The sequence below is a fragment of the Xiphophorus maculatus genome, chromosome 1 (genome assembly GCF_002775205.1).
Source record: "Xiphophorus maculatus strain JP 163 A chromosome 1, X_maculatus-5.0-male, whole genome shotgun sequence".
Classification (NCBI taxonomy): Eukaryota; Metazoa; Chordata; class Actinopteri; order Cyprinodontiformes; family Poeciliidae; genus Xiphophorus; species Xiphophorus maculatus.
Window position 1 is genome coordinate 4,019,943 of NC_036443.1, and position 27,360 is coordinate 4,047,302.

General features: G+C 40.2%; 1 protein-coding gene across 4 annotated transcripts; it reads right to left on the reverse strand.

The window, feature by feature from the left end:
• Positions 1-4,218: 4,218 nt before the first annotated feature.
• usp19 (ubiquitin specific peptidase 19) lies at positions 4,219-26,209 on the reverse strand. Of its 4 annotated transcripts, none has more exons than XM_023331603.1 (26): positions 25,868-26,209; positions 22,977-23,364; positions 21,316-21,444; positions 21,071-21,207; positions 19,832-20,344; positions 18,902-19,280; positions 17,880-18,036; positions 17,721-17,792; positions 17,422-17,537; positions 16,770-17,005; positions 16,473-16,671; positions 15,451-15,584; positions 15,165-15,323; positions 14,942-15,052; positions 14,750-14,860; positions 14,539-14,640; positions 14,141-14,281; positions 13,939-14,057; positions 13,715-13,858; positions 12,177-12,553; positions 11,807-11,917; positions 11,500-11,716; positions 10,179-10,331; positions 9,912-10,078; positions 9,223-9,395; positions 4,219-5,202 (listed from the first exon to the last, which is right to left on the reverse strand). In XM_023331603.1, the coding sequence occupies exons 2-26, from the start codon at positions 23,197-23,199 to the stop codon at positions 5,062-5,064; spliced, it is 4,521 nt and encodes a 1,506-aa protein (XP_023187371.1). In that variant the 5' UTR covers positions 23,200-23,364; positions 25,868-26,209; the 3' UTR covers positions 4,219-5,061. The 4 variants fall into 4 exon arrangements, with proteins under 4 accessions (XP_023187371.1, XP_014326956.1, XP_023187358.1 ...); XM_014471470.2 differs by having other exon boundaries at positions 16,770-17,011; XM_023331590.1 differs by lacking the exon at positions 4,219-5,202 and adding an exon at positions 5,295-7,747.
• Between the last annotated feature and the right edge of the window lie 1,151 nt (positions 26,210-27,360).

Sequence of the window (27,360 nt, forward strand, 5' to 3'; positions counted from 1 at the left end):
TAATGATAATGATGATGATGATGATAATGATGATAATGATGATGATGATTATGATGATGATGATGATGAAGAAAAAGATATATTTTTATTTTTATTTTTTTTTAGAAGAAGACATGTAATTGTGAACAAACTGAAGTTGATATAAAGAAATATTTTAACTTATAGCATCAGATTGTTGCTATGGTAATGCAAAACTCCATCTATGTGGATTATTTTCAGTTTTGCTCATTTAAATGATAGACCACTTCAACTATTTAAATTTATCTCTGCTAATGTCGCCAAATAAAATGAATAGCACTTTGATTCTCAATAATCAAATATTAAAATTCTAGATTTATCTTCAATATGGGACCTGGAGGGTCTGGGGGTCCCAACACAGCTGCTTAGTTCACCCATGCCTTGATGCCTTGGCATTAAAGGAAGTATAAGAGGATCATTTAGCTTTCTGGCTAATTCATTGTAATAAACCCTCTTAATCCATTTTTTTTATTGGCCGTTGCAACTGTTGCTGTGTGTCAAGTAGATGTCTCCACTGGTCTCTTCAGATCTTCTATCACACAAGACCTGAAAAAACTTGTCAGCGGTTTGTCCGAGTCTCCCAGGTTCATGTTTTCACCTGTACTCTTGTCAAAAATGTCTCTGAAAATTGCTTCGCTGAGCTCCTCAATCCTTCCCAAGGACAACTTGATATCTTTGTCCCGAATTGCATTCCAGATTTCCTGGGACATCACGTCACAGAACCCATCAACATGTTTAGCCTGGAAGCTGCAAGCTGATTCTTCAATCATTTTGCTCACCAGACCTTTGATGAGTGTCTGTAAGGCCGTTTTTATCTCGTTTTCTCCTCCTGGTGTCTCTTCAGGGTGTTTCTCGGATCCGCCTGTAGCTCCAGGACAAGCTGGGATCTCTGGGATGTCTGTGGAACGTCTAGTTATTGCTGCTTCACTGCTCCCCTGGAGAATTTCCATTTGAAAGCCCTCTCCGTCTATCACTATACTTTCCATACTGGACGACTGTAACAAATCAGAGTGCGACGAACATTTTATTTTTCTATAAAGGTCTCTTATAAACTCTTGACATCTTTCGACCTTGCTAACTCTCTTTAACAGGTATCTCTCAAAACAGGACAGAATTGACTCTTCAAACTCTGGGATTTTCATGACTAGTAAACACAAGGCGTCTTTATCGGTACAGAACATTGCGTTACAAAGACTCCAGAAGATTTTTTTGATGTATTTCTTTCTTACTCTTGAGCGAAATTGTATTTGTTTCCCCTGAACCCGATCCCAGACTTTCTCAAGGGTCCATTTGAAGATGTCCCGGAAGACGTCAGAGTGGCATATCTTATCTGATGATTTCAGCGCCCGACACAGAACCAGCCCAATTATCTGGCTCACATATGCTTTACTGGATTGATCCTCTGAACTGAGGTCTTGCGTGCTTTTCTTCTCGGCTGTGGTAAATTGTGATTGATCACCAGCCCGATAGTTCTCACTCTTAAATCTGTTGTGTTCATAGGAACACTCAGTTCCAGATATTTGGACTTCTCCATGGGATGGCTGTTCTTGGACGTCAAAGTCATTTGATAACAGTGATCTCTCATAATAGTGGGCTTTTCCACTATTAGTTAACATCTTTACAAATTCCTCTGTGTCTCCCTGAATGGTGTATCCAAAATATTTGAGTTCAGCCAACATTTCCTCCTTCTGAGAGACTTCAACAATGGTTGGTAACTCGGGGATACCCTGTTTGAACCAGGGGCTTCCCCCACGGTATTTTTTAAAAACCCCATATTTCCCAGTTATTTTAATGATTGGTTTTATCAAGCAAGGTATTTTAGGTCGCTGCTGGTCAGTTTGATCAATCCTCTTAAATAGTTTATGAATGCTTCTCTTAACCAAAGAGCCTTTCTTCACATTGACCGTGTCAGTGAAGGATTGGATCCTTTTGATCACTTCTTTGACAACTAGTTTCTCTAACTTTTTAACTGCTTTTGCGTCAACCATCCCTGGAATTCCCAGGAACTTTTCCAGAGCTTCTGAGAGTCTGTTACCCACAATGGCTTTGACAACCTTGAGTGTGATAGACGTCCACTGGACTTTGTTCAAGACCAAAGCGGAAAAAAGATCTGTCGCGCCGACAAGTAAATGTTTCCGTAACCATGCTTTTTGTCTTTTAGAATCGCTTGACAAAAACTTCATCCAGTGCTTCTGCAAGATGCTCTGAAGCAGCTCCTGGAGCTTGACATCCATTTTTTTCTAGAAGACTAAACCAAGATTTCTTCGGGCTATGAAATTATTATTATTATTATTATTCTGCTGATCCCCGAGAATCTCTGGGTCTGAACTTTTTATAGAAACAACCGAGATAGAAGTTTAATTTACAGCAAGACAGCGACCTTAGTAACACTGGTTGAAGGATCGTTAATATTGGTGCCACACCTCTTTGTTACGTCACAGCATGGAAACCATGTTCCGAATTATACGTTCGGAGATGAAAGGAGGTGCAGGTGGAGGTGGAGGTGGAGGTGCGCGCGTTGTATGCGCAGGCAGCGTCTATTGTTCGATGGGCGGGTTTCATCGCGGGCCTGCTGCATCAACTCTGTTTTCTAAAGAAAATTGTTGACATTCAATTCATTAAATATAATCACATTTTCGAAGATGGCAACCCGTGTTTAGATTTTAATGAGGTGTTCGTGGAATTGTTTAAACTTGCGCCCCTTAAAGATTTGCAGTTTGCGGGGCCAATCCTGCTCGGACGGAAGCTGATTGGCAGGGCCGGATTTACAAGGATGTTGACCCCTGGGCTAGAGAAAGCGTTGGTGCCCTGTCCACTGAAGACTTTCCAATGTAAATTACAGTACATGAATATAGTCCGATACAACTGGACACCATTAAATCATGCTGTCCATGATTCAATGGAGAGCATGTTGCAAAAAATGTACAATAGCTTCATATATTTAAATACTTGAGTATTGTAAATATTGACAAAAACCCTAAAATATTAATAGAACTCACCATGATATGAGTTTTATATAAAGTACAATGTCTGCAAAACACACAAAAAATTAAATATGGCGTCTGAACAATCTGGCTCCTGGGCTAATGTCCCTGTAAGCAACTTCTAAAGTCTGGCTTAGGAGATTGTTCTTAAGTTTCGCTGCAGTTCCATTAACCACGTAGATCACAAGTGTCAAACTCCAGTCCTCAAGGGCCGCTGTCCTGCAGTTTTTAGATGTGTCACAGGTACAAAACACTGGAATGAAATGGTTTTTTCACCTCCTCCTTGTGTAGATAAATTCTCCAGAACCTTAATGACCTAATTATTCTATTCAGGTGTGGTGCAGCAGAGACACAACTAAAAGTTGCAGGACGCCTGCAGTTTGACACCCTGACTTAGATGATTTGGTGAGCTCAGTCATCTGTTAAAAGCTGCAGTATATAACTTTCAATAAAGTTTTTTTTTGTCTTTTCAGATTTATTAAGACCGTCACAATGTTGCAACAGTATGGTACAAGACAAATCTGTAAAAAAAAAACTTAGCGCTGTCAATCAACGACTTACTGTCAGGAAAACCATTTATCCACCGTGATCCGTGGCTACGCTAACCGGCCTACGCATTCACAACACTCTGGTGTGGGGAACTATCTGCTGCCTAGCAGAAAGAAAGAGGGAACTTGTCTTATATTACACTGTCAATATAGTGCCAGTTTGAACTAATAAAAAACATTTTCTAAAATACATATTTAGCTACTTTAATTATTGGATTGGCACATTTATTGATAGATTTGTACAGTGCTGTAGTAGTATTTACCCCCAACCATTTTTTTTTGTTTTTAACATTTCCATGTTTCAGATCAAACAAATGTTAATAGTCATGACAATGACTTCTTTTTTTTGTAAGAGAAACAGAAAGCTACTCAAACCAAGCTGGCATTTTGAGAAAAATGAATTACCAACTTGGTAAATCAAACTGACCACATTTTCTGGTTCATAGCTAGTTCTATTCCCACTATTGGGTCTAAACAAAATAAAAATCAGGAAAATAAATGTTACGATTTAAAACAACACTGAAGTACTGATTTGTATTAGAGTCTAATCATAACACTTCAAATAAAAGGTTTTTAAAGACAAACTATGTTGTTGGTTTAAGCAAAACAACCCGCTGCTGTTCAGTGGAAATAGGAATTTTACAAGTTAAAAAAATAAACATGACAGGTTCAAATATGAATAGTTTTCACCAGTTTTATTTACAGATGCACTTTTTTTCAGATACTCCTGAATTGACAGAGGTCCAGATGAGTGAAAACGTTGCAGGCTTTTCCATCAGCAGTTTTATTTTAATCAACCATTTATAACTTCCACAGCAGGATTAATAATCGTTCTTACTTTATATCTGCAGTTTATGACAAACGTTGCAGGGGTTAGACTGGATAACTCAAGACAAACCTGCAACAGTGAACTGGAGCAACATAGCATTTCAGCTCAGGGTGGGCGATTACAGCCTGTACAAAAATCAAGTCATGCATATTTCAGTTTATACCAAAGCCCTCTAACACTTACATCCACAGGATCAAATATTACAAGAAAAAAAAAAAAAGGCAAAATCTTTAAGAAAACAGACAGAAAACTCACGTCCCTCCCCTGCAGAAAGAAACAAAGCCACTGACTGGAGATGCTGCAGCAAAACAACTCAAAATAATTTACACACGTTTTAAACAAGCATCAATCAAACTCTACAGAATTAGCCTAAAAGTCCAAAGCGTCAGTCGGGGATGGTCCGATCCGATCTGGTCCAGGTTTTCAGCTTCAGACCAGCCCTGATGGTTGACGACAGCGTATCCTCTGACCTCTGAAACATGGCTGCATGGTGCAGGTGTGGAAGCCGTGTTTGCAGTGGATGAATTTGACGGCGTAACCCAGCTTATTAAACCCTAATGCGTTATGTTTAGGAAGTCACTACTACTCTGAGCCGAAGAGAAAACAGTCGACAACCTGGTTGACCACATCCACAACTGAGCTTTGGAAAACCTTTTTTTTTTTTTTTTGGATGCCACAGCAACTAGTCCACCTCCTCCATGTTACTGTAGGACGGTGCCGTGCACTCTGCAGAGTGAGCGAAAATGTCAGCTGGCATCTCCGGGGTGAGAGTGGGGGGTCCTTCAGGGTCCAGGTCTGTCCCAAACAGTGACTGGCTAGAGGCCTGGAAGATAAATCACCAGTTAAATGAAGGATCCTCAGACATTCACACTAGTGAAACAGGGAAAAAAAAACACAAAAAAAATCCACTTTCAGTCAAGGTTGTAGTGTGGATTTATTTAAAAAGCAGCTTTAATACAGTACTGGAAGGAAATGAAAAGACATTCCTTTGATTTTAATTACGTTACAGGTGGCTTAAAACTACTAAATCAGATTCCTTCAGTCTTGATCAACTCTGGATCATTTCAGGTCAGAACAGTAGTGATTGTGCTCCCTGCATGAGGATATTGCAGCCTTCCTCATACCTCTTCACATCAAGCTCAACATCACGTCTAAGTTAAACGCACATTAAAACGGGACGCATTGCATATATCAGAGTAAAGCATTCATATACCTTAATTTTAATTTATAAGAAAACATTCGAGGATAACAGACCATCTAATGCTGCTTTAGTACGACTTTCCCTGAGACTCACAAATGCTCTCAGAAAACAAGAAAATCATTTTTTAAAAACCCGTCTGCATAAAGAAAGAAGGCAGAACTGTGAAAAATGGCGATATTGCTGTCATTTTTCAATTTATAAATTAAATTCAATTTGATTACATTAAAATATATATATATATACATACTTTGTTACAAAAGAAATTTTCTTCAAAATATATAGGTACAATTTCTCATAGTGCTTTAAAATACAACGAAAATATATAGTCAGAAGGGAACAGAATTCTGAAATTTGAAGCTTAATTCTGCAGCTTTGACTAAAAAAAAAAATATTGCTTACTACACTTCATTCCAAAATGCAAAGTATGTTTGTGGCTTTAAATATTTCATGTAAAAATACATCAAACAAATAAAGACGTACTGAGCTGCTATTAGGCATGGGATAGTTTCTGGAATTAAGGTAACAGCACTGCTCCTCCTCCACCTGTTGCTGAACACAAAATTTTGAAAAGCTAAATTCAGCTAAAGGAGAAAACAGAGAAACATGGCAGGTAAATCATGAGCATCCTCTGCTCACTACAGTGGTTTCAGTCAGAGCTTCATCTTCAGATCATCTACATCCATTAAGAAGGAACTTAAACAGTTTGAGTTGAAATATTTATGCTGTGGCATTTCGAACATACCAGCCCAGCCCATGCCTAGATTATTACATAAAAAAAAACATTACAGTGCAGAAAACATACAGGACATGTAAAATACAACATTAAAAGAGACAGAAAAGGACGTTTTAAACTAAATCCACTGAATAAATCAGACAAGAACCAGGTTGCTCATGGATCAGGAGGAAAGAGCCTTCAGGCTGCTGCTTCACAGAAGGAGCCTTGTGCAGAGAAATGAAGGTTTCCTTCAGCAGCAGCAGCAGCAGCAGCTGGCTTCAGGCTAGCTTCCTTACTTCAGTCTAATTAGCCCTCCTAATGTCACTGACCCACAAAAGCCTCACAGACAAACTACTGGTTCCCAATCCGGAAGAATCAACTAGAAAGTTCCACAGCTTTTAGCTAATCAAGTCTGCTCCAGGTAATAATAATTACTGACCTCAAATGACTTAGTAAAGAGTGGGCTTATTAAACCTGCAGAATGTAACTTTATATATACACACCGGTATATATTATTTATTTTTGGAAACTATCATTGCCATGACAGTATAGCATGAGTCACGAAGCCCCCCTGTCTTCTCCAATCGTTACCTAGAAGCAACCAATGAGAGTCAGGAGGCGGGCCTTAGCAGTGCCAATCATTTTCATGCACAGGCCTCTTACCCCACTCTCTGCTACGCTGCAGCTAGCATAGCCTGTAATGAATGCTAAGGATAGTTGGCATAGCCACCAATGACAGTGGATAAAGGACTTTCCAGTAATAGTAAGCTGTTTATCAGCCATTAGCAGACTGAGCAGTGAATACATGAGGCTGACTGACAGCGCTGAGAGACTCCTTCTGGGTCTGATTGATTGGTTGTTTCTTTAGATGGCAACAGTAGCTCAGGGAGGAGGCAAAGGACATCAATCTTTTCATAAGCTTTCTGACACACAGTGTACTGTCAGGACTTAGTGACAGTTTTAACAAATATGTAAATAACTTCTTTTTTTTAACAAAAGTTACATTCTGCAGTTTTAAAGCTATACATCTACCTTAGCCTCGACTATAAGACTGCTTCTCGTTTATTACTGAAACATCTACCATAGTCCCATAGAATCCTTTCAGAAAGCGTGTAGTGCAATCTTCGTTTCAAATACCTGTTATTAGAAAGGTATTTGTCTTATTTGAAAGCATTATTATTAAAAGGTTCATCTGATTTTGTATAGAAAGGGATAAACTAGGTTAACAAAGAGAGCGATGACTGCAGTGAGCGTGGCCACCACTAGATATCGCACGCAGTCTTCGTCGGGATAATCTGACATCTTGTGCCTGCGGCGGCGGCGTGCGCCTGCCTCTTCCTCGCCTCTGTTCCTCTGTGCTTGTCGGCTTCGGAGCGCGGAGCGGAACAGTCCGCGAGGCCCTTCGTCGGGCCCCTCGTCTTCCTCCTCCAGTTCCCGCCATATTAGAGAGGCCTGCGATTGGCGGAAACCGGGTGTGAGCTTCTGGGAAAAGGCGAGTTTCTAACAAACACTAAGATCACACTTGGTAATGCCACAGTGAGCTGCCTGCCGAGCAGGAGGGACGACAGGCAGGCCGGAGCGCTTAACACAAAGTATTCGTACCCCTTAGACGCTGGAACCATAAGCTGAAGTGTCATTTATGTGTCACGGATCAATACATGGGCGTATAGAAGTGAAGTGGAAGGAAAAGGGTGGAAGGTTTTCAGAGATTACCACACCAGATCCACAGTGTGGAACATGGTGGTGGCAGTATCATGCTACAGCAATTGGAATACAAGTGTGAAGATGAATGGAGCTGTAAATGCAGCAAAAAAAATAAAAATAAGAAAGATTTTAGAGTGATTTGTCTAGGGTGGAAAATGAACAGTTTTATTCCTAAAAATTTTTGAAAACCATGAATCACTTTCCTTGCACTTCACATGCTGGCCTACTGGATAAAAACAACAACCAATTCTATCCACAGGTACATTAAATGTTACAAGTAAAAATTTTATCTACAGTATCTTTTTAAAGTAACTGACTTTTTTGTTTGTTTTAAAAAGAAAAGACTAATTTAAAGAAATTACATCATGTGATGTCATCATTTTTCATGAACCGCTATGTTTCTGATTTCCACAGATGTTGCAGCAACAAAATATATATATAAAAAAAGGTCGCTATTGTAGTAAATTTCTCTTTTTCATGTTGCCAATGTCAACAGAGAAGATAAATGCAAAATGCTCACAGTGGCACGTATTGGCTTAAAAATGAAATCAGATTATTTTCTTACAAAACCCGATTCCTGATTATAAACTATTTTTTCCCTCACTTTTTTCTTATAAAACATAAGAAATGACTAAATACTTTCTAAAACTTGCTTCCATCATCTCTTCTGGGAGTCCAAATAAATACAAGCTAGAGAACAAGATGGTGGCTCTCGGTGGGATAACATCAAGTATGGAAACACAAGAAACATATTGGTGGAAAAACAACCTGATTTTCCAAAAATATTACATTGGATTAAGCAATAAAATGGATTTATTGCCCTTACAGGCATCATAAAATGCACAGCTGTTTTTAAAACATTTTGAATTGTTAAAAGGAGACCTTTGCAGGTTGGCTTTATTCATCAGAACTCAGAAAAATCTATGATTAGTGGGTGTTGTTTCTCATCCATTTCACACACATGCTTCTGTTTTGTAACCCGTTAAAAGCTCCTCCTAGTGCCTGGAACATTTATTACACCAAACCTCTGAAAGGTAGATGTGAACATCTAATCAATGTGTGATTACATGGCACTATTTAACATAAACAGCTTTTTTTTATGTTACTATGGTTGAAGAAATGATCAACCTTTTATTTAAAGTACAGCTCAGAACCCGGGAAACAAAAGCAAAGCCTCTTTGTGAAGAGGACTCTGTGGTTTCTTATGGTTGTGGCGCCCTCACCTGGCTGGCAGAGGCTCCTGTGGCTGTAGCTGACTCGGCTCCAGGAGAGAGGAAGCGTGGTGGCCTCTCCACGGGGGAGTTCCTGCGGCGGTAGAAGAGGACGTAGGCGTAACGCGTCACCACCTGGCTCTCCTCCACCATTGTCACGGTGCTGTCGTCGAACAGTCGCCACCCTGTAGCCACACATGGAAGACAAACTCAAAATGCAATATAGAAAAGGAGCACATTTACAGAAAGTAACTAGTGATGTTTTGATGCGAATCAGTCACAGGGTTTTTACAGTAAAACAATGGGAATCTGGATTTGTGCCCATAACAGATGCAAAAAATAATAATCTAGTTAGCTAGCAAAGGTACATTAGCCTGGCAACTAGCTGGCTACTCAAAACGTTCTGTGCCTCGATACAATGAAGATGTTTGCGCGTGACTCAAAATTTTGCCTGACAGAAAGGTCTTGCGAGAAAAAAAAAGAAGAAATAATCCACCCACGCCAAAATTTAAGATCTGTGATTAACATATTTAAGTCCAACTTAAATTATTTTAATGAGATTAAGACATTTTAAGGCTTTAATTTTAGATATTAATTAAAGAATTTTACATAATATCTTCTTCTTTTTTTTTTAAATAAATAAAAAATCACGATCAGTCAGCAAAAGTACACAGATACATTTGGGAAGGAGTAAAACTTACCAACATCACTGCGCTGACTGTTCTTGTCACTGGGCAGGCGAGCGTACGCTGTGTAGTGTCCTCCAATCATCCCTCCGTAATGGTTGATGACTGCATAGAGGTCATAGATGGGGGCCTGCTGCATCTCGTCCTTCTGGCCAATGCAGAACTTACTCAGATCCAAGTTCCTGAAACCCAACATTGTTTAAGAGGTTTAGATTTTCACTAAGCATCTTGTGCTTTCACATGCTAAACACTCTCAGATCAGTTCACAGCAGCTGTGATCACCTGACAGGAAAGTCGACCATGTCATTGATCTTGTCCCTCCAGATGAAGCTTCTGAAGGAGAAACGTTTGAGCTGGATGATCAAAACGTTCGGCAGACGCCACAGCAGGAGTTGCTTGGAGGCCTCTCGGTGCTGCTGGCACTTTGGACAGTACCTGGAAGCAGATGGGGAGCAGGGAGGAAAAAGATAAAGCAAATTCAGCAACAAGGAACACCAATAACTCCAGAAATATGTCAAAGAAAGATTACATTTACAGACATTTCTTTAATTACTGGTTCTGTCTTCCAGAAAACTGGCAGAAATTTCCACATACTTCACTGCAAATATTTCCGTCAAGTTTTTTGAGCAAGAACTTGAAATAAGACAAAAAAACTACTACAAAAAATACTTACAAGTAACTTCAGAAAAAATAAGGGAATTATTTGTTTGTAAACAGCGGATGCATGTGCAACTTGACTGATGAAAGCGCCAGAGAGGCCTCTAAAGGCTGACTGGTTGCCCGCATTTATCTTGTAATTTTAACATCAACTAACATGTCAGCCAGCATGCAAAGGATAAATAAAAAAAATATGTTGTCCTAGTTTGGTCACAATTAGAAGTAAAACAGAGATGTAGTTGCATCCATCAAGGCAGCTGATAAACTAAGCCTTCAGAAATTAAAAATGCAGTGGGTTGAACGGAAGGTAGTGTGAGGTACAGAGACGATGTGCTAAAAATAAAGCCTCTGAAAACTGCAGACGCTGCATGCGGGAGTTGCGCTAGGTGAAGATAAACTATTTTATTAGCCTTAATATTAGGAGAATGAAGTAATTTTATGAGACCTCCAACATGAACAATAAAAAATTAAAGTGTAAATAGTTTCAATATTTAGAATAATGTATTCTTGCCTGTATTCTGAAGGCAGGATGCACAGTAGAGTGGCTGCTGACAACGTAACGTCAACCAATAGTCCCTCTATAGGATCTTGTTTAAATAAATTTCTTAGTTTTGATGAGAAACTACTAGCTCCACTGTCAGATTATTTCACTTATAAGATGGGGAAAATGTAAGTGAAATAATCTGCCAGTGCAATTAGTACATTTTAAAATTATTAAAGAATGTTTTACTTAAAATTACTTCCTGCATTTTGCTGAAAAGTTACTTGTAAGTTAGTTTTGTCTTATTTCATATCTTGGTGAACTAAGATATGTGCAATAGCAACTACACAAAATACTTGGTAAGACTTTGTGGTTTTGCAGTCCTGGAAGCACGCCTCTTAGTTGTAGTGGGAAAGATGTTTTGGAACCCTAGGAGGGACTGAGGTGGTAAATGTTTGTCCCTACCAGGCCTCTTCAGGTGCCAACACCTCAGGCTTGGTGAAGAGATTGAGGCACTGCTCCAGGGTGAAATGTCCTGCTCTGGCCGTCTCGCTCATGGAGCTGGGGTCGTCGTCGTACTCCAGCTCCTTAGAGCTGACCAGCACATACTCCTTCAGACGCTCGTTGTTCTTCCACACCAGCTCCAAGGTCGCATCATCTACCACGTCCGCGAGCGCATCCTCTGCAGAGAGAGTGTGAGGGAAAATTAAAGTCAAGAAACAAAGTTGCATTCTAACTAAAATCCAATTAGAACCGATGATCGTTCTTGTACCTTTCTCGTCCAGCCTTTGCTCCTTGTTGTTCGAGTCCAGCAGACCGATGTAGAACTGACTGGCATGACCAGATGATGCATCGCTTGGCTGTTGGTACCCTGTTACTGCAGCTTCAGACCAAAACCAAAGGAGAAGAATTTGTTAGTGCTGGCCGATAAATTGGATCAAATTATTGAATTTTGGCAGATTTCATTTTTGGAAAATCAGGATCCTGCTGGAACAGATGCTCTATGTAAACAATCCATTTCTGTGAATTTATCAGGTTGGAGGCGGGTTCAAGCAGAGCCATCACTCGGTCCCGATTCAGACTGAAGTCCACCATTTAATGATGCCTGATGTAAAATATAAAGACTTTTTGTTGGTTTTTACCTTCTGGCCGCACCGCTTTCTCACATGTCGTCTCTTTCTCGGCCTGAGGGTCCAGAGAGCAGCAGGAAGTGGAGGAAACGGACTCGGAAAACCCAGAGTCTTTAGTCCGGGTGCTGGAGAGGGAGAAGGAACCCGACGCCTCGGAGTGGATCGCCGACGCCTGGCTGTATTCCCCCTGGAGCTCAGGCGGCAGAGAAGGGCTCTCCAAGTCAGCATCACCAGCCTGTACATCACCGCCCGCCCCCCTGGCCTCGTCTCCGGCTCCAGCACCGTCAGGAGAGCCGAGCGCCATTGGCAGTGCGTCTAACCGGGACTGGGGTGTTTCAGGAGACGTTCTGCCTGATTGGAACGGGGGTTGGAATACGTTTACAGAAAACCTGCAGGGAAGGAGAAATGCCAGGTTTTAGTTACAGATCAGTTGGTTTCATCAGGATTCACGCAGTCATCTGCTTTTTTAGCTGATGTGGTGGGACAGAGTCTGAGTTTTGGTGTTTATGCAACACATCTACAAAATTTTGACTCAAGACATTTTGCGGTAATTTAACTGCTGAAACCTGGATCTTCATCACCACAGCAGCAGAATTCACATAAACTATAAAAGTGCAATCTATTGTTTTGCAGCTGTTATAGTTTAAAAGCAATTAATGTTTCTAAGCAAAGAAAAATCTATTAATGCGAACTCCTGAAAAAAAGAAAGCATAAAATAGCCTCAGATTAGGATTCTAATTTGCCATTTAGAGGCATCACTTATGATAATCCCATAGCAGATAATAACTGACATGAATTAAAATTCCTTTTAGAATGTTTAATTAATCACAAATCCTTAAAAGGGGCGGTATTATATCTATTCCAGGCACGTAGTGCCAATTTATAGCACAATGAAGTAACCAGGTGACCTTCAATTGTTACAAAAATGCTCTTATATAGATAGCATATATCTATGTTTCTGTCTATTTAACTATCTAACTTTCTAATTTAACACCCTTAAATTGGTCCTCTGTCTCTTTTTTTGAAAGTCATTACATTGATCCTCTATTAACACTTTTAACATTTTTACTAGAATTTCACTGAGAAGTAGCTCCTATGCAGATTATGGATCTATGCAGTCTGAAGGAGCTGAACAGAGAAGGCCTGCTATGTGAGGAGGAGCCTTTTAGGAGCTCCGCCTCAATTCAGGACTCAGCTCCGCCAGGCGTTGTAAATAGCTGAATGGTTACCATAGAGATGAAAGGATTAGTCAAACATGCATGAAAGAATCAAGGCAACACTCCAGGAATGTTTTTGATGGCAGAATAATATTATAACAGGATGTAAAGTTAAACAAAGTACTGCCCCTTTAATCTACATCTCGGTTCATTCTACTAATATAATCTCAATGCAAACTCTTTCAGACACTGATAATCTAATCTAATAATGTTTTACTCCCAACAAAAACAGAACTCCTGTTCCGTCTTTAAAGTTTAATAGAAAAATGACCGGCAGAGGAAGTTATGACTAAAATGAATCAAACAGGTGAGCAGCTGAGGTGGTGTGATTACCTGGAGTAACCCTCCAGCAGCTGGGCGAGGCGGGCGTAGCACAGGCGGGACTCTGGGGCGCTAACAAGGAATGGCAGGCCTACGTTCTCAGAGTTGGGACGACATAGACTCTTGTGACTGGGCCAGTGAGTTTTCTGACAATGTCTGGGGGGACAGAAGAAAGAAAATACAGTAAAAGCTGCAGACATTTACAGTTCGACTCTGAGACATCCCATGATGCTCACTGATTGCAGTAGCCCACTCGGTAGCAGCGGGTGCACCGCTTCAGTTTGTCTTCCTCGGACACTGGAGGTTTCAGGCAGGCAGCGCACTTTGAGATGGGGATGCTGGGCACCTGGAGTTTCTGGAAGGCAAAACGGAGCCGTTCAGATCGGGTCGTTACACCTCAGCTAACGCGCAGAACAACAAAAGAGTTTTCTTTATTACCTGCTGCACTCTGAGCAGCACCACTCGTTCTTTGGCCAGATCTTTGGAAAGCACCTCGAAACAGAACAACATATCAGATGGCGACACGGTGTCCAGAGAATGGGACGGCAGGAAGATGCGCTGGAAGCGATTTTTCGCCACCTGGCAGAGGGGAAGAAAAACAAGGACTCCCATCAGGAAAACTTCTACATTTGTTGTATGTCATTTTAATAAATTGAGTATTCTGATAATTGGATAAAAAAAATATTGGTATAATCTGCAAATTTTTCACGTATCTACTTGAGCTTATGTTATACAATATTAGAAATATATTAAAAGATGAAAATAAGCAATTGAATCATTCTTTAAAGAAAAACATTTTATTGCCTAAAATCTAATAACAGCATCTAATAACTAACCTCCGCCAGTCTGAGGTTCTCAGACTTGACCCTCACACTCCTGGAGATAGATTCCAGAACCTCAGCAGTGCTGGAGTTCTCCTTGCTCACACTAACCAGAAACTACGACACACAGTGGAAAAGTATGTTAAAGGGTTGGCGGGGGGGGGCAAAGTGCAACTCATCATGTCAGGAAACCAGGAGAAGCAGAGAGAACAAATGATCATTTCACCTTGATTGGTTTTTTATGAGGTTCTTTAGCAAAGTAGAAAACAGAGAGCACTTTTTGTTTTTGTGGCAACGGGACTGGGAGGTACAGGAAGGGGTCAAAGGTGATGGAGACCTGTAAAAAGAAATAGTAGGGCGATTGAGACGGGGTAAAGCCAGGTCTGTCAGCCTATGTTTTAATGGAGCTGAATATTACCTTGGAGCATGTGGGGCACACTAGCTTGGATTTAAACTGGCCTTGGAACAGATCCACGATAAACGAGTCATTTCTCATCTTGTGTCGCTGCCATGCCTCCTCTGCAACCACCTGCAACAACAGAAAAAAAACAATCAATTGAAAGCAAACTTCAACTTGGTTTGGCTTAATAGAAAAAAGTAAGTAAATATCCCATGGGGCCAATTTTTCACGACCAATCCACCTCATCAAGACGTCCGTCAGAGTCCACCGTCTCGGTGTAGGGTTTATTCTGGATCCGGTTCAGGTCCTCGTGGAGTCCGTCCAGGAGGAACGCCATGAACTCCTGCGCATCGTGCTGAGCATAACCTGTGAACTGGCTGGCCTTACTGGCCACGATTGCCTGCGAGATCAGAAGGGAACGAAGGAGTTCATTCGTGAGTTCAGACGCGACTCGTGAAAAGGACCGTGTGAGAGAAACGAAAGAAATATTCCAAACAAGTTAGAAAAATCCTGCTTAATTAGAATACCTTTAATTTTGATGGTTGGAAGGCATGATGAGTCCCTTTCCACAGAGCCCTGAGCAGAACAGCAAAACCGATGGCCAGCCTGCCTCCGGTTCCCAGTGGATTACTGCAGTTGATCTCGGATTCAAACGCTCGGTCTGACAGGGAGGGAAAACTCAGAGATCAGGAGGTTTTAACCAAGAGAGAAAAACATCAGCACCTTATAGTAAAGCTACAGACGGTTCAGAGGGCTGGGACTTAACGTCTTAATTTTGATTAAACATAGAAAATTCTCAACTGGAAACCTTTGTAATCGTATGTTTCTGGCACGCCCGTAAATTTGAAGCACAAGCGACATCGGCACACATCAATGGAGAACAAAACTGATTCTCTTGACAGAGAAGCTGTCAAGAGAATCAGAACTTTTTTCAAGTTCTGCTTCAAAACATTATCTGGTGGGATGCTGTCGTTGAGCTCAAGTTGTGCTAAAATTAGTTAGCTTATCAGCTAAACTATTAAAGGATAAAATAGCATCTCAATGCTAAACATGTAGCAGCAGCATAGACGTCCAACGCTAATGTCCGTGTCCACATTTCTATATGATCATTCCATCAATGATCAGGGCTTCCTGGAACACTGAAAGCTAAATGGCTACAATAACACTTTGCACCAATTTGACGATTGAAAAATCCAAACAGATTAAAAACAATAAATACCTTTTTTGTTGAGCTCATATATCTATTTATTGAGTACTTCAGCAGCAAAAATGGTACTTGAATTGAAAATCTTACTTGTTTTGCATAGTTTTTGATTAAAATGAAATAAATTAATTTCAGTTGATTAAATTAACTCGATTACAAATTTGAAGTCTCACCACTAATTTCTATACAAGATAAATGACCCTTAAGTACAAGCTCTGCATTAATCACTAGTGTTTTAAAGCTCAAACAGCTAAAAGTGATGCAGATAAATTCTGTTGATGTTGAATAAAAGTTCCTGGTTAGATGATCATGGATCACCTAGAGCAGTATCATGGTTGTGTTTACCATGGAAGTAATCCCTGAGTTCTCTGGTGTTGGACAGGGATTGGATGACGCTGTTCATGAAGCAGGTGTTGCCCAGGTTAACCAGTCCTGTGAATCCAGGCAGGCACACCTTCTTCTCCTCCTCTTCCTCGTGGCACTCGTTAGCAGCAGGTGGTGCATGGGTCATGGGCTGCACCATGCAAGTAGGCTTGGGCTGAGGCTTGAAACACAAGCACACATTTCCCCACTTATCTTCACACACATCTTAGTTTATGTTGCTTGCTTGACCTGGAGTAACCTGTTGTGTTTCCCCCTCACCATGGTTACTGTGGGCTCCGCCTTGGTGATGTTAACGTGCTCAGAGACGGGGCGGGGAGCTACGGTATCCAGACTCGTTTCCTCCACTCCTCTGGGAGATGCCTTGGGCGCCTTGGTGGGCTCCTCTCCAACCCTCGGGGGCTCCTCCTTGGCTGGGAGGCTGTGCTGACTGCTGCCTGGCTGGCTTTTCTCCATGCAGGTGGGGCTGGAGGGCACAGCAACCTTAGCACCACCCACTGCACCTTAAACAGGACAACAAAGCTTGTGGTTAGAAGATCAACAGACTCACCATGAATTGTGCTAAATATCAATTACAGATTTCCTAAAAAAAAAAAAAAAAATTTAATTTGCTTAAAAACACTTCTGGAGAAAGCTAAGCCTGCCACGATAAATTTTGCTGGACAGTAAATTGGCCCAGAAGGTATCCCGATAAACAATAATATTTTTTATTATTAATATTACTTGTTTTCAAGTAATATAATGGCAAAGGCACAATAATGCAACACCACATTTTGAAAAATCAAACTTTAAAATTCTAATGAACATTTAACACTAAACAACACTAAATATTTGGTTTAGAAAGAAGAAATAAAATGAATTATGAAATTCTTTAAAGTCTTTGAGAGAACTAAATAGAAAGCTGGCAGCAGACCTTGTGAGGCCGGGGCCTCCAGGCCGCCCCAGCGCTGGCTGTGTCTCTTCTTCAGGGTGATGTCCAGGCGGGACGGGGTGAAGGAGTAGCTGCACTGCTCTGGCTGGATCAGGTTCCTGACACACAGGAGGTCATATCACACTTTTTCACATAGCTCACATTTATGCCATCAACTTAATGCAGACCTTTTTCAGATCTTCGTTTCAAAATGTTAGTGGTATTAGTTGGAAATACCAACTAGACAGTTTCTTTCATGCCGTTATTAACCTGTCAAAAGGAAGTCAGGGCAGAGCAGCTACCTGAGTTTAACTTGCCACTTGAACAACGTGTTTGGCCCACAGCCTGAATGAAGCCGAAGAAAGTTCGCATCGCTGTCAAAGAGCAAACAATAAGTGATTAGTTCTGATAAACAAAGAGGCAAAGCTTCTGCTTTTTAGCAGCATATTCAGGTGAAGCACCTTGTCTGGAAGATGAGGGTGAAGTCCTGCTCTCTGAAGATGACCCTGGCTGTTTCCCTGCAGATTCCCTTCATGTAAACGTTGACCACCATCAGGTCTGTGCCCTTCTCGTACGAGTCGTTTTTCACCAACGGCAGGTTGACCATCGGCTCTGGGGCTGCAGGGGATTTTTATAGACAAAAAAAAAAATTTTTAAAACTTGAACCAACAAGTGATGAACAACAAGAAAATACAGAATGCTTCCTCACTGTTTCATTTATCTGGACAGGATGTGATCAGGGTTTAGCCCCAGGGTATTACAAGCCTGGCTTTACCAGGTTTTACTTGCCCCCCAACAGGCTAAGTGTTGTTTGATTATTTATTTTAAATTATTATTTGTTTTATACACCAGTGATGGCAGAGACGAGTAAAGCTGGTGCTCCAGAGTACCATATGTCAGCAACCTAAAATTCAAATCGGTCTGTTTGGAAGATGCTCCTGTAGCAGCATTTACATGATCCCTCTTTGAAGGCTCATTTTGGAGAATACAGCACAATGTATCAAATATCAAAGCCTTATGGCAAACTGCGGGTATCAATAACGATGTAAATAGGGGGATGCAGATTTTTAGGACATTTGTCCCAATCACTGAACTGCAAGGGCAGACACAAAGGGAAGGTTGCTGATGTTTTGAAAATCACTGCAGAAACATGGACCTGGCATTCTGCTCCACTCATATTCACGTCCAGTTTAACAATAAAGGTTGGTATGACATTCAACTCGCTCTGTTGTTTTCAGATAATAAAGCATCAGTAACATTTAGCAGTATATTATTTATTTAAAAGATTATTTGATTATACAGAAACACTAGTTTCTTTTAGTTCACTGCTGTATTTTCTTTGTTGTCGTTTCATTTCCAAAAGCGCATCTTAGGACGTTTTCTGGGAGTGTTTGTAACTTTCTCAAACTAATAGTATTGATTAAAGAGTTACCAGCTTCCTCAAAACATTTCCATTTAAACCAATTCTGCATTTGTAACCAACCTTCCTGTTGCATCATCTCCAGAGTGGGCTCTTCCTTTGACTGGTCCCGTTTCTCCTCTCCGTCACAACTGCTTGACTTCAGCGTTAGACCTGCTGATTGACTCTGCCTGTGAGCTGCACCGGCAGCTGGTTCTGGTAGCTTCTCCGTTATCCCAGGCTGCTGGGATGTGAAAGCGTCCTGCTGGGATTCACGCTCAGTGGGTTTTCCTTGCACCTCAAGGTCAGTTCCGTCTCTCGGCATCTGTGGAGAAGAATCCGGTTCCTTGTTGGATTTGGCTGGGTTCTGGAAGCGATCGGTGATGTCAGGAGCTGTTAGATGGCCGTCAGTCCCAGGTATTGTTGTTTCGGACACGTCTATTGACTCGTCTGTCTTCTCCACCTTCACACAAACAGATAGATATTAGTGTTCTGGAGGCAACAAAGACATCTGTTATCGCTCCATTGACTTTAGATGTTCAGTCTAAAGTCAATGGATTCTTTCACTACTTTTCTTCTCCAGAAAGAAGCAGGTAACCAACTTCCAGTTTAAACCAAAATCAGGTGTAAAATGATATCAGTATGTCCAGAAGTCTTCCTATTCCAGGCTGCAGTGATACAAAGAGATATTGTTTCACTCTAATAAAAAAGAAGAATCACCTTTTATTTTAGTGATAAAGATCTCAACCACATAATGCTTTTAAAGTCTGAACAAAAAAAAGATTAACCAAAGAAAGTGGAAAAAAAATCTTCCAGGTTCTTACTGTAGTAGATAATTTCTCCAGACAACATTTTACAACTTTGTAAATAATAATAATAAAACACTTTATTCTGATTGACCAGGAGACTTCTCTCAGGGCAAACACTTGAGAATCTGAAACATTTTCTTTCTTTTTGAAACAATAAGTGGTTCTCAGAACAAAAATGAGAAGAGGCTTTAAAGCACCGTCTCACCTGAGCTCTGTCTCCAGCAGCCGCCCCTGGTGCTCCAGATTCCTGGCTGCCTCCCTCTTTCTCTGCTCTGTTGTCTTCATGTCTGTGTGAGCTGGGATGAGGAATTGTACCAGCAGCTGCAGTAGATCTCTCAGAGGCGGGCTCCCCTTCTGGGTCTTTGCTCATGTTGGGCAGCAGCAAAGTGGTGCGTGCGGCACCGTGTTCCTGAGATGGCTGCTCGCCTTTTGCGTCTGCCCTTGGCACGATGCTGGCGCCCGAGCTGTCGTCGGAGCCCTTTTTCACCTGGACCGAGTCCGCGGCCGCCTTGTCGCCCGCTTTGTTTTTGAAGCAGCGCTTGAAGCCACGCTCAGGCCTGCCAGCGCTGCGGCTCTGCTCGTCGTGTGCGGGTGATGAGGGAGGCCGAGGCTGCAGCTGCTCTAAAGCTAATCTGGCTTTCTCTGATGACTTCAAGGTGGAAGGTTTGGTTTCATTTCTGGACTCTGGTCGGGCCACGTCCTTTTCCTTCTTATTTGACTGAAAGAATTAAGAAAAGAAATGAGGCCACTTAAACGCCAACATGTTGAACTTGGCAATTAGCTTTTGAAATTAAGTAACTGTAGAGAAAAATGTTATTTTCTTCTGCTCGTCTTTCATCTTAAGTGGGTTTTTGGCCTCTGAATTTTAAACCACCGAGTTCAGAACGATTAAATGAAATATAAAGTTTTTGTTGCTTTGCAATAGAGATGCAGAAAAGGAATCCTTCTATATAGAATCACAATTCTTAGTCCTGGGAATTCTAAATTGATTCAAAATGCTCAAAAGTCCATTTTAAAATGTGTTTAAGTTGTACGCTTTTGCTGCTCTAATTTGTGAGTATAATGAATACCACATTACGTGTCCACCATAATGCAGTATAGCATGTAACCTTATAGAAATGTTTTAAATAAATGTTCCACTTCTTTACACTGTCTTTTCATCTTGTCAGTCACATAATTTCAACAATGTCTCCAGGCTGTTTGAACAAACAAATTGGTTTCTGAATCAAAAATCACTTCTGAGTCAAATCCTGACCCTAAAAATGGAATCAAAAGACATTGAAAGATTCACAGCTCTGCTTTGCAATCCCACTTACAACTTTAGACAGATGCATATTGTAATTTTAGTAAAACTAAAGTAAAATATATTTCTGTCTAAAGTTTGAACGCGGATGTATTTTGAAGGACAGCAAAAAGAGGAAGAAAAACATTGAAAGTGGCTCACCTTGAGAGACGGCCAAATGTGAAACGGAATCTTCTTGTGCAAAATGAGGTGCAGAAATCCACCTTTCTCCTTGTACTGTGCTTTACTGCAGGAGGCCTCGATTTCCTCCTGCAACTGACAGCTCCACTGCCGCCCATCTGATCAATTAGAGACAAACCAAAATACAGTCAAAAGAAACATTTACAAACACCTGCCTGAATCCATTTCACTTAGTTGCAGCTTTTGCAGGTTTTAGCAAAGTCAACCTGGGAAAGACACGTTGCAGTGTGTGTCGGTGAACGTGGTGTTGATGTCCTCTGTCCTCTGCACCCCGTCTCCACAGCGCAGCCTGACCGTCACTTCATTCACGTTCTGCTTCCAGTCCACAAACACATCTAGGAAAAGATTATAAATTATAGAACTGAATCAGTCTGTACTGGAAGTAACCAGTACACAGAAATACACATGACCATCTGATCTTCAGAAAACATGAAGATATTAAAATGTTAAAATGGTCGTAATTAATTTATTACATTTAAAGAACTGCAGGGTCTGAATTGTTCTAGTATCAAAATAAAGGCAACGATCCAGAGGTCTAAAAAATAAAAACAACATTCTTGTTAGAGGGAGAATAAATAAAAATGGCACAAGGAAAACAAATTCTGCATATAAAAACACTGATGTGAATATCCCTATGAAAGTATGCACTTGCTATCCAAAATGTCTAACAGAAACAGTTAGATGTTTTGCACACATAAATGAACATTGTTTAAATTTTAGAAAATTTCAAACCGTTTATACTATTATAGCATATCTCACTGATAACTCAATCATTTTCAGTTTGAACTGTTCCAAAGTGATGAATCGGCTAAAACAGACAGTGAACCTCAGAATAGCTATTATTGTAAAGCATTCCTATTTTCTATTAGCTCACACAGATATGACATCTTCCAGCTGAAAACATGTTCACAGGTCCTTCCATCAGAAAATTAAAACTAACCCTTTAATATGAAGATTTTTAAGCTCTCTTAGAGTCCACTAAGTGATTGTTCTTCTTTTTGAAAATTCTTTAAAAAATTTTTTGTGTGTGTGTCATTAGCTGCGTTTCCATTAACCATAAAATTGCGCAAACTGAAATTTTGAAAATAAATTAGTTTAATTGAAAATGCCAAAAAAACACAAACTAATTTTTTGTTACGTTTTTGCGCTAGCATGAGGTAAATTTTCAACCCTATCAAAATAAATGTATTTTGCAAATTTGCAATGGAAACACTTTTGTCGCACCACAAGTCATGCAATCAACAGCCAAATGTTACTGCTGGCGAAAACACTGAAGACAACAACAGGAAGTGGTAGAACGATCTTTTCTTTTTTCTGGACAACGTGCAGCTGGCTCCACCAGAGCTCTCACGGCATCAAGCAGTTCAGAAAAAGTTGTGAGTCAACCCCATGTGTTGAATCCAGAGCTCTCCTGTAAGAGGAACGACTACAATTTCTCCAAAATGTCGGCTACACAGCCACTGACAAGTGTAAGCGGTTTGTTGCTAAAACACCTGAATAAGACACCTACATCTCCTCTGATGGCTGATGGATGAGGAGCGAGGGCGCCGTGGCTGCATTATAAATATATGTAACTGTCCACATATGTTGCTGCCATGATTTTAAATGACTTATTGCATGAACAAGCTTATTCAGCATGATTTCAATTTCATTTATTATTTAACAGAAACACTGTAATTGCAATTGTGTTGTTTTTTTCCTATCTTAGCAGAATATAAACAAAGAATTACACACATTTGTAGTGGACACACAGCAACGGAGGAGCAGCACTGCACCACCATAAGTTATCCAGTGATTATCCACAGCAATTTCAACCAGTCAAATAAACTGGTTACTCCAGTAGCAGGAGCATTTCATTTATTCTCACCTTTCTTGACCTCTGCCAGAACACCATCCAGCGCTGCATTGGCTGCTGCTGCAGCCCTCTTGGCCTCTCTGCTCTCCTGGTTGGCCTTGTCCTTCTGTTTCTTCTTACTGGTGCTGCTGGTCTGTTCAGAGCCGTTTTCCCTAGCGCCTCCTCGTTGTTGAGCCCCACTACGACGCCCCGCCGTCTCGCTACCAGCTACTCGGTCCCCCCCGCTGCTGGCCATCTTCAGGCACTTAGCGCTAACCGGCCGCCCGTCGCCAGAATCACTACCGCTGCTGGGCTCGGAATCTGAAGTGTGCCTCTTCCTGCCTGGCCCGGCTATCTTGGCGACGATACTGGTCTGAACTCTCCCAGAACAGAATTAGGGTGCTGAACGCAGCGTGGGAACCTGCAGCAGAACATAGAGGGGATTTCTGAAGCAAAATAACAACAACATAGCAATGCAAATATGAATGCTGTTTGCAAACTGTGGCACAATTAAAAGTAAGAACTTGAGAAAAAAAAAGTAAGCCAACTTCTACTCGCATAGATCAGGGCCCCCCAAAAGAGCATTAACCTCTGGGCAGGGAGCCCCTTTGCAAACACACAGACAATATGTAAAGAAAAATAAACTTTTAGAATGATTTTTTTATTTACTATCCAATGATTATTACATTCATTTAGCATAAATGCTGCCCCATACCTTTTGATTTTAGTTGGCCTTGAGTTCTATGGTCTTAATCTATGGAAAGTCTTAATTATCAGATAATACATTACGACTTTATCAACAGATAATACAATTTTCAATCCCCTTTTCTGATGAGAGAACATTGACAAAGCATCAGAAATAACATTTAAATAAATTATTTAAACTTAGATATTAATTTTAAAATACTGAAAAACAAAATTGGAATTATGATGAAAAATTTGAGATTGAAAATTTTGAGATGAATTTTTTTATTTTTGAATTTCTTTCCCCCTCATTTTCCCTCCAACTTTCTAAAGCCCCCACAGCGTCCCCTGGCGGCTGCTACTATGAAAATCACTGCAGTATTTTCAATGTCGACATTTATCAGAAAAAAATGTTGTTTATTTTTCTAAGTCATTTAGCTTAGACTCCACTTTGGTTTTAACAAAACCTCACTTGAGCATCACAACTTTTAAAATAGCTGGTTTAGAGGGCGTCGTGTGAAACGTAACCAAACTGAACAGCTACCTGGAAACAAGTGCATAACTTGAAACACCTGTAGAGAAGCAGTGAAAATTAAAAAAATAATAGATCAGAAGAAAGATAAAGTAGATCACACTGATAGCATACAGTGACTGACCAACAATCAGCTCTGAACTTTCAAAACTCGTTCCAACATTATCTTCTATGCATGCTTTTAGTGTGTGTGGGTTCATATGTTATAAAGTGTTTATTGTTTCAATCTGTGTTGGGTGTAAACTTTAATTTCAAAAGCTTAGTTACCATTTTAAATCAGTTTGTATGCAGCAATACTTCTAACCCGTTACCTTCTGCTTTATGTTCATAATATAGATTTCATTTGTTCTGCTTGTTCCATAAGCACATCTTACCATGCTGTTTATACACTGATTTGTTTTTTTGTAAACCTATAAAGCCTCTGGATATTTATTGAGATTAAAATACACACAAAAAACATTAATTATGTGACATACAAAGGCAACTGACTGCACTTGATGGTATTAAGGCCATGCATCAAGTTGAATACAAACGCTGACCACAATTTTTAGATAAAAATTTTTTTTAATACATTTTAATATAGATAACGGATTTTTTTCCGTTTCAAACTTATGCATTAGTATGTGTTGGCTTTTCACATAAAATAAGTTGTGGTTGCAACATAACTAAAGACCAAAGGGTGTGAATACTTTTGGAAGGATCATTATGTTTGTAGTGTTGGATCGTTGAGGCTCCTGCACTCATCAACTTTTAAAGGTAACAATTTAATCATTGAATATATCTCTGAAGAATACATTCATTTCTGGATTTTAAATGCAAGTCATATGAATTAGCAAATATTTTATGTGATATATGTATGTTTTAAAACGCACAGGAATACGTTACTTAGTGTTTCAGGTATATAAAGCTGGGGCGAACAGAGCTAGAAGCTCCTTCATGTACAAACATCAGGGTGCTTTAAGCCAATTAGGAGCAGGTTTCAAATGACAACGCTGAAGGGGAACACGGCCAATACAAAAGAGCCTAGCCTCTTTTCCTTAGCCTAATATAACATTCAGCAAGTACCGTATGATAAAAAAGTAAATAAACAGAGCAACATAAATTTATAGGAGTTTTAGTGCGCATTTATTGAGATACGAACCCTGCTCATAAAAAGCAAATGGCTTTATTAGACGATTCTCCCTTACAATTAGCAGCTCAGTAGCTAGTGAGCTAGCCGCCTGAAAATAATAGCGTTTAATGTCCTAACATGTCTATTAAAAAGTGACATTTAACTACCACTACTGCGGTGTCCCAATGGACTACATTTAGTCATTAGACTTAACTAAAACGTACATGTGTAAACAAAGTAATTATTCACCGGTGCGCTAACTTCTTCTGTCCGATAATTCCACTGTGAAGGTTGTGCTGATTTGTTGTTATTAATTATTACTAATATCATCATCATCGCTCCAAGTCCATGGCAGCTGTGCACACAGTTCATAGGTGAGGTCGCTCAACCTGATATGCAGCAGCACTTCTAGCCGCACAGACCAGGAAAGGCTCAACGGCTAATGTCATTAGCAACATGCTAACTGTAACTGAAACGAAAGGGTTGACACGGCTACCAGATAATAAATAAACGCGTTCTGACATTTCGTGACATCAAGCTTCCGGGTGTTTTAAACCCTAATATCGCCTATAACAGTGAAACTGAAGGCCTACTTACCTTTAACGTGGTCGTAGTTCCGCCTGAACTCACAATAGCGGGCGACTCCTTAGCGCACTCTGCGGCTGCCGCTAAGCTTCTTTCACGGCCTCGGGCTGCTGCGCTGTTTCTGCCCGGACTCGAAACCCCCGCAGTCTACGGTGTTTCTAGAATGTTCTACATCTAACCAGGACCCATTTCTGTCAAACTAACACTGCTTCTCCGATACTAAAGCAGAACACAACGTTCAAAATCCAACTTACTGCGTTTGTGTCATTGTCTTCGGCGGGTAGAACCTACTTTATGAGAAACAAAATATACTACTGCCCCACCAGACCTGAAATGACTGCCAGTCTGCGCTACTTCCTGAATACCACGCACACGTGATGTGAATACAGTCATTGGCAACTTGGGGTCCTGCGCGCCTGAGATCTCCAGTCGGTTTACTTTACAGGTAACAAAAGTCTCCGAAGCCTTGCTTTTAATTAACAACTGGACAATTTAATTTCACAAAAGTAAACTTCAAAAATAAAATACATTTATTAACGTAACTAACGTCATATATTTTCAGATCAACAGAAAAATTTTTTTCATCATTCAATGTTGAGGAAAAAAAATTCAACATACACCCGGTAATTTGCCATTCCAGTTAAATTATGCAACCAAGTCCCCAGTGGAAATAACCTGTCTCAGCAGACTCGTTGACAGAAACATGGCCTCAGAAAGCTCACACCTAATAAGGAGAGAGATTGCATTCAAAGCAAATAATGTTTTCAATGTGGCAGTATGCGATTATGGACTAGAGCAGTGGTTCTCAAACTTTTTTCAGTGATGTACCCCCTTAAAAATATATTTTTAGTCAAGTACCCCCTGACACGGGCAAAACATTTTTGGAATAAAAAAGAGGTACAGTGCTGTAAAATCACTGTCTGATTTATTAAAGCCAAACAACTTATATCAGTGAACCTGACAAATACATCCATATTGCAAACATTGCATGGTTAAACAAAAAAGAGAAACAGAAGACGGTGACCACCAGGAAGGTATAAAACTAGTCAAAACTGAAATATGCAAAACGCTGCTAATTTATATTGGTCTCTGTAATGGTACAAAATTAAATATATACATAAATAACTAAAATGTGTTCACAGAAATAAATCTGTAATTTAATTATAAATAAATTATATTTTGTTTACAAAATAAATTAACTTAATAAATAAAGATTTGCTCACAAAAAAAATAAACGTTACCTCTTTTAGGATAATAAAAAAAAAAGAAGATTGCACTTTAATCACTTTGCATTGAACATTTGATTTGATTTGAACCCAAGACTTATTATGAGGAGCCTGCTGATTTTTTAAAGATATTTTGAAAAGCTTCACGTACCCCCTGCAGTACCTCCACGTACCCCCATTTGAGAACCACTGGACTAGAGGACACAATAGGAAGTTTTTTTTACAAATGTGCAAAAAAAAAGAAAATTTTTTTACAAATTTGTTGTTAAAAAAAACAAA

Excerpts from the sequence above, each read along its gene's own strand:
- usp19 (XM_023331581.1), bottom strand. The coding sequence starts at position 23,199 with ATGGCCAGCAGCGGGGGGGACCGAGTAGCTGGTAGCGAGACGGCGGGG. Across the intron at positions 16,672-16,769 it reads CGGAGCCCACAGTAACCATG|CCTCAGCCCAAGCCTACTTG; the intron begins GTGAGGGGGAAA and ends TTGTGTTTCAAG. Across the intron at positions 14,058-14,140 it reads TGCTGCTCAGAGTGCAGCAG|AAACTCCAGGTGCCCAGCAT; the intron begins GTAATAAAGAAA and ends TTTGCCTTCCAG.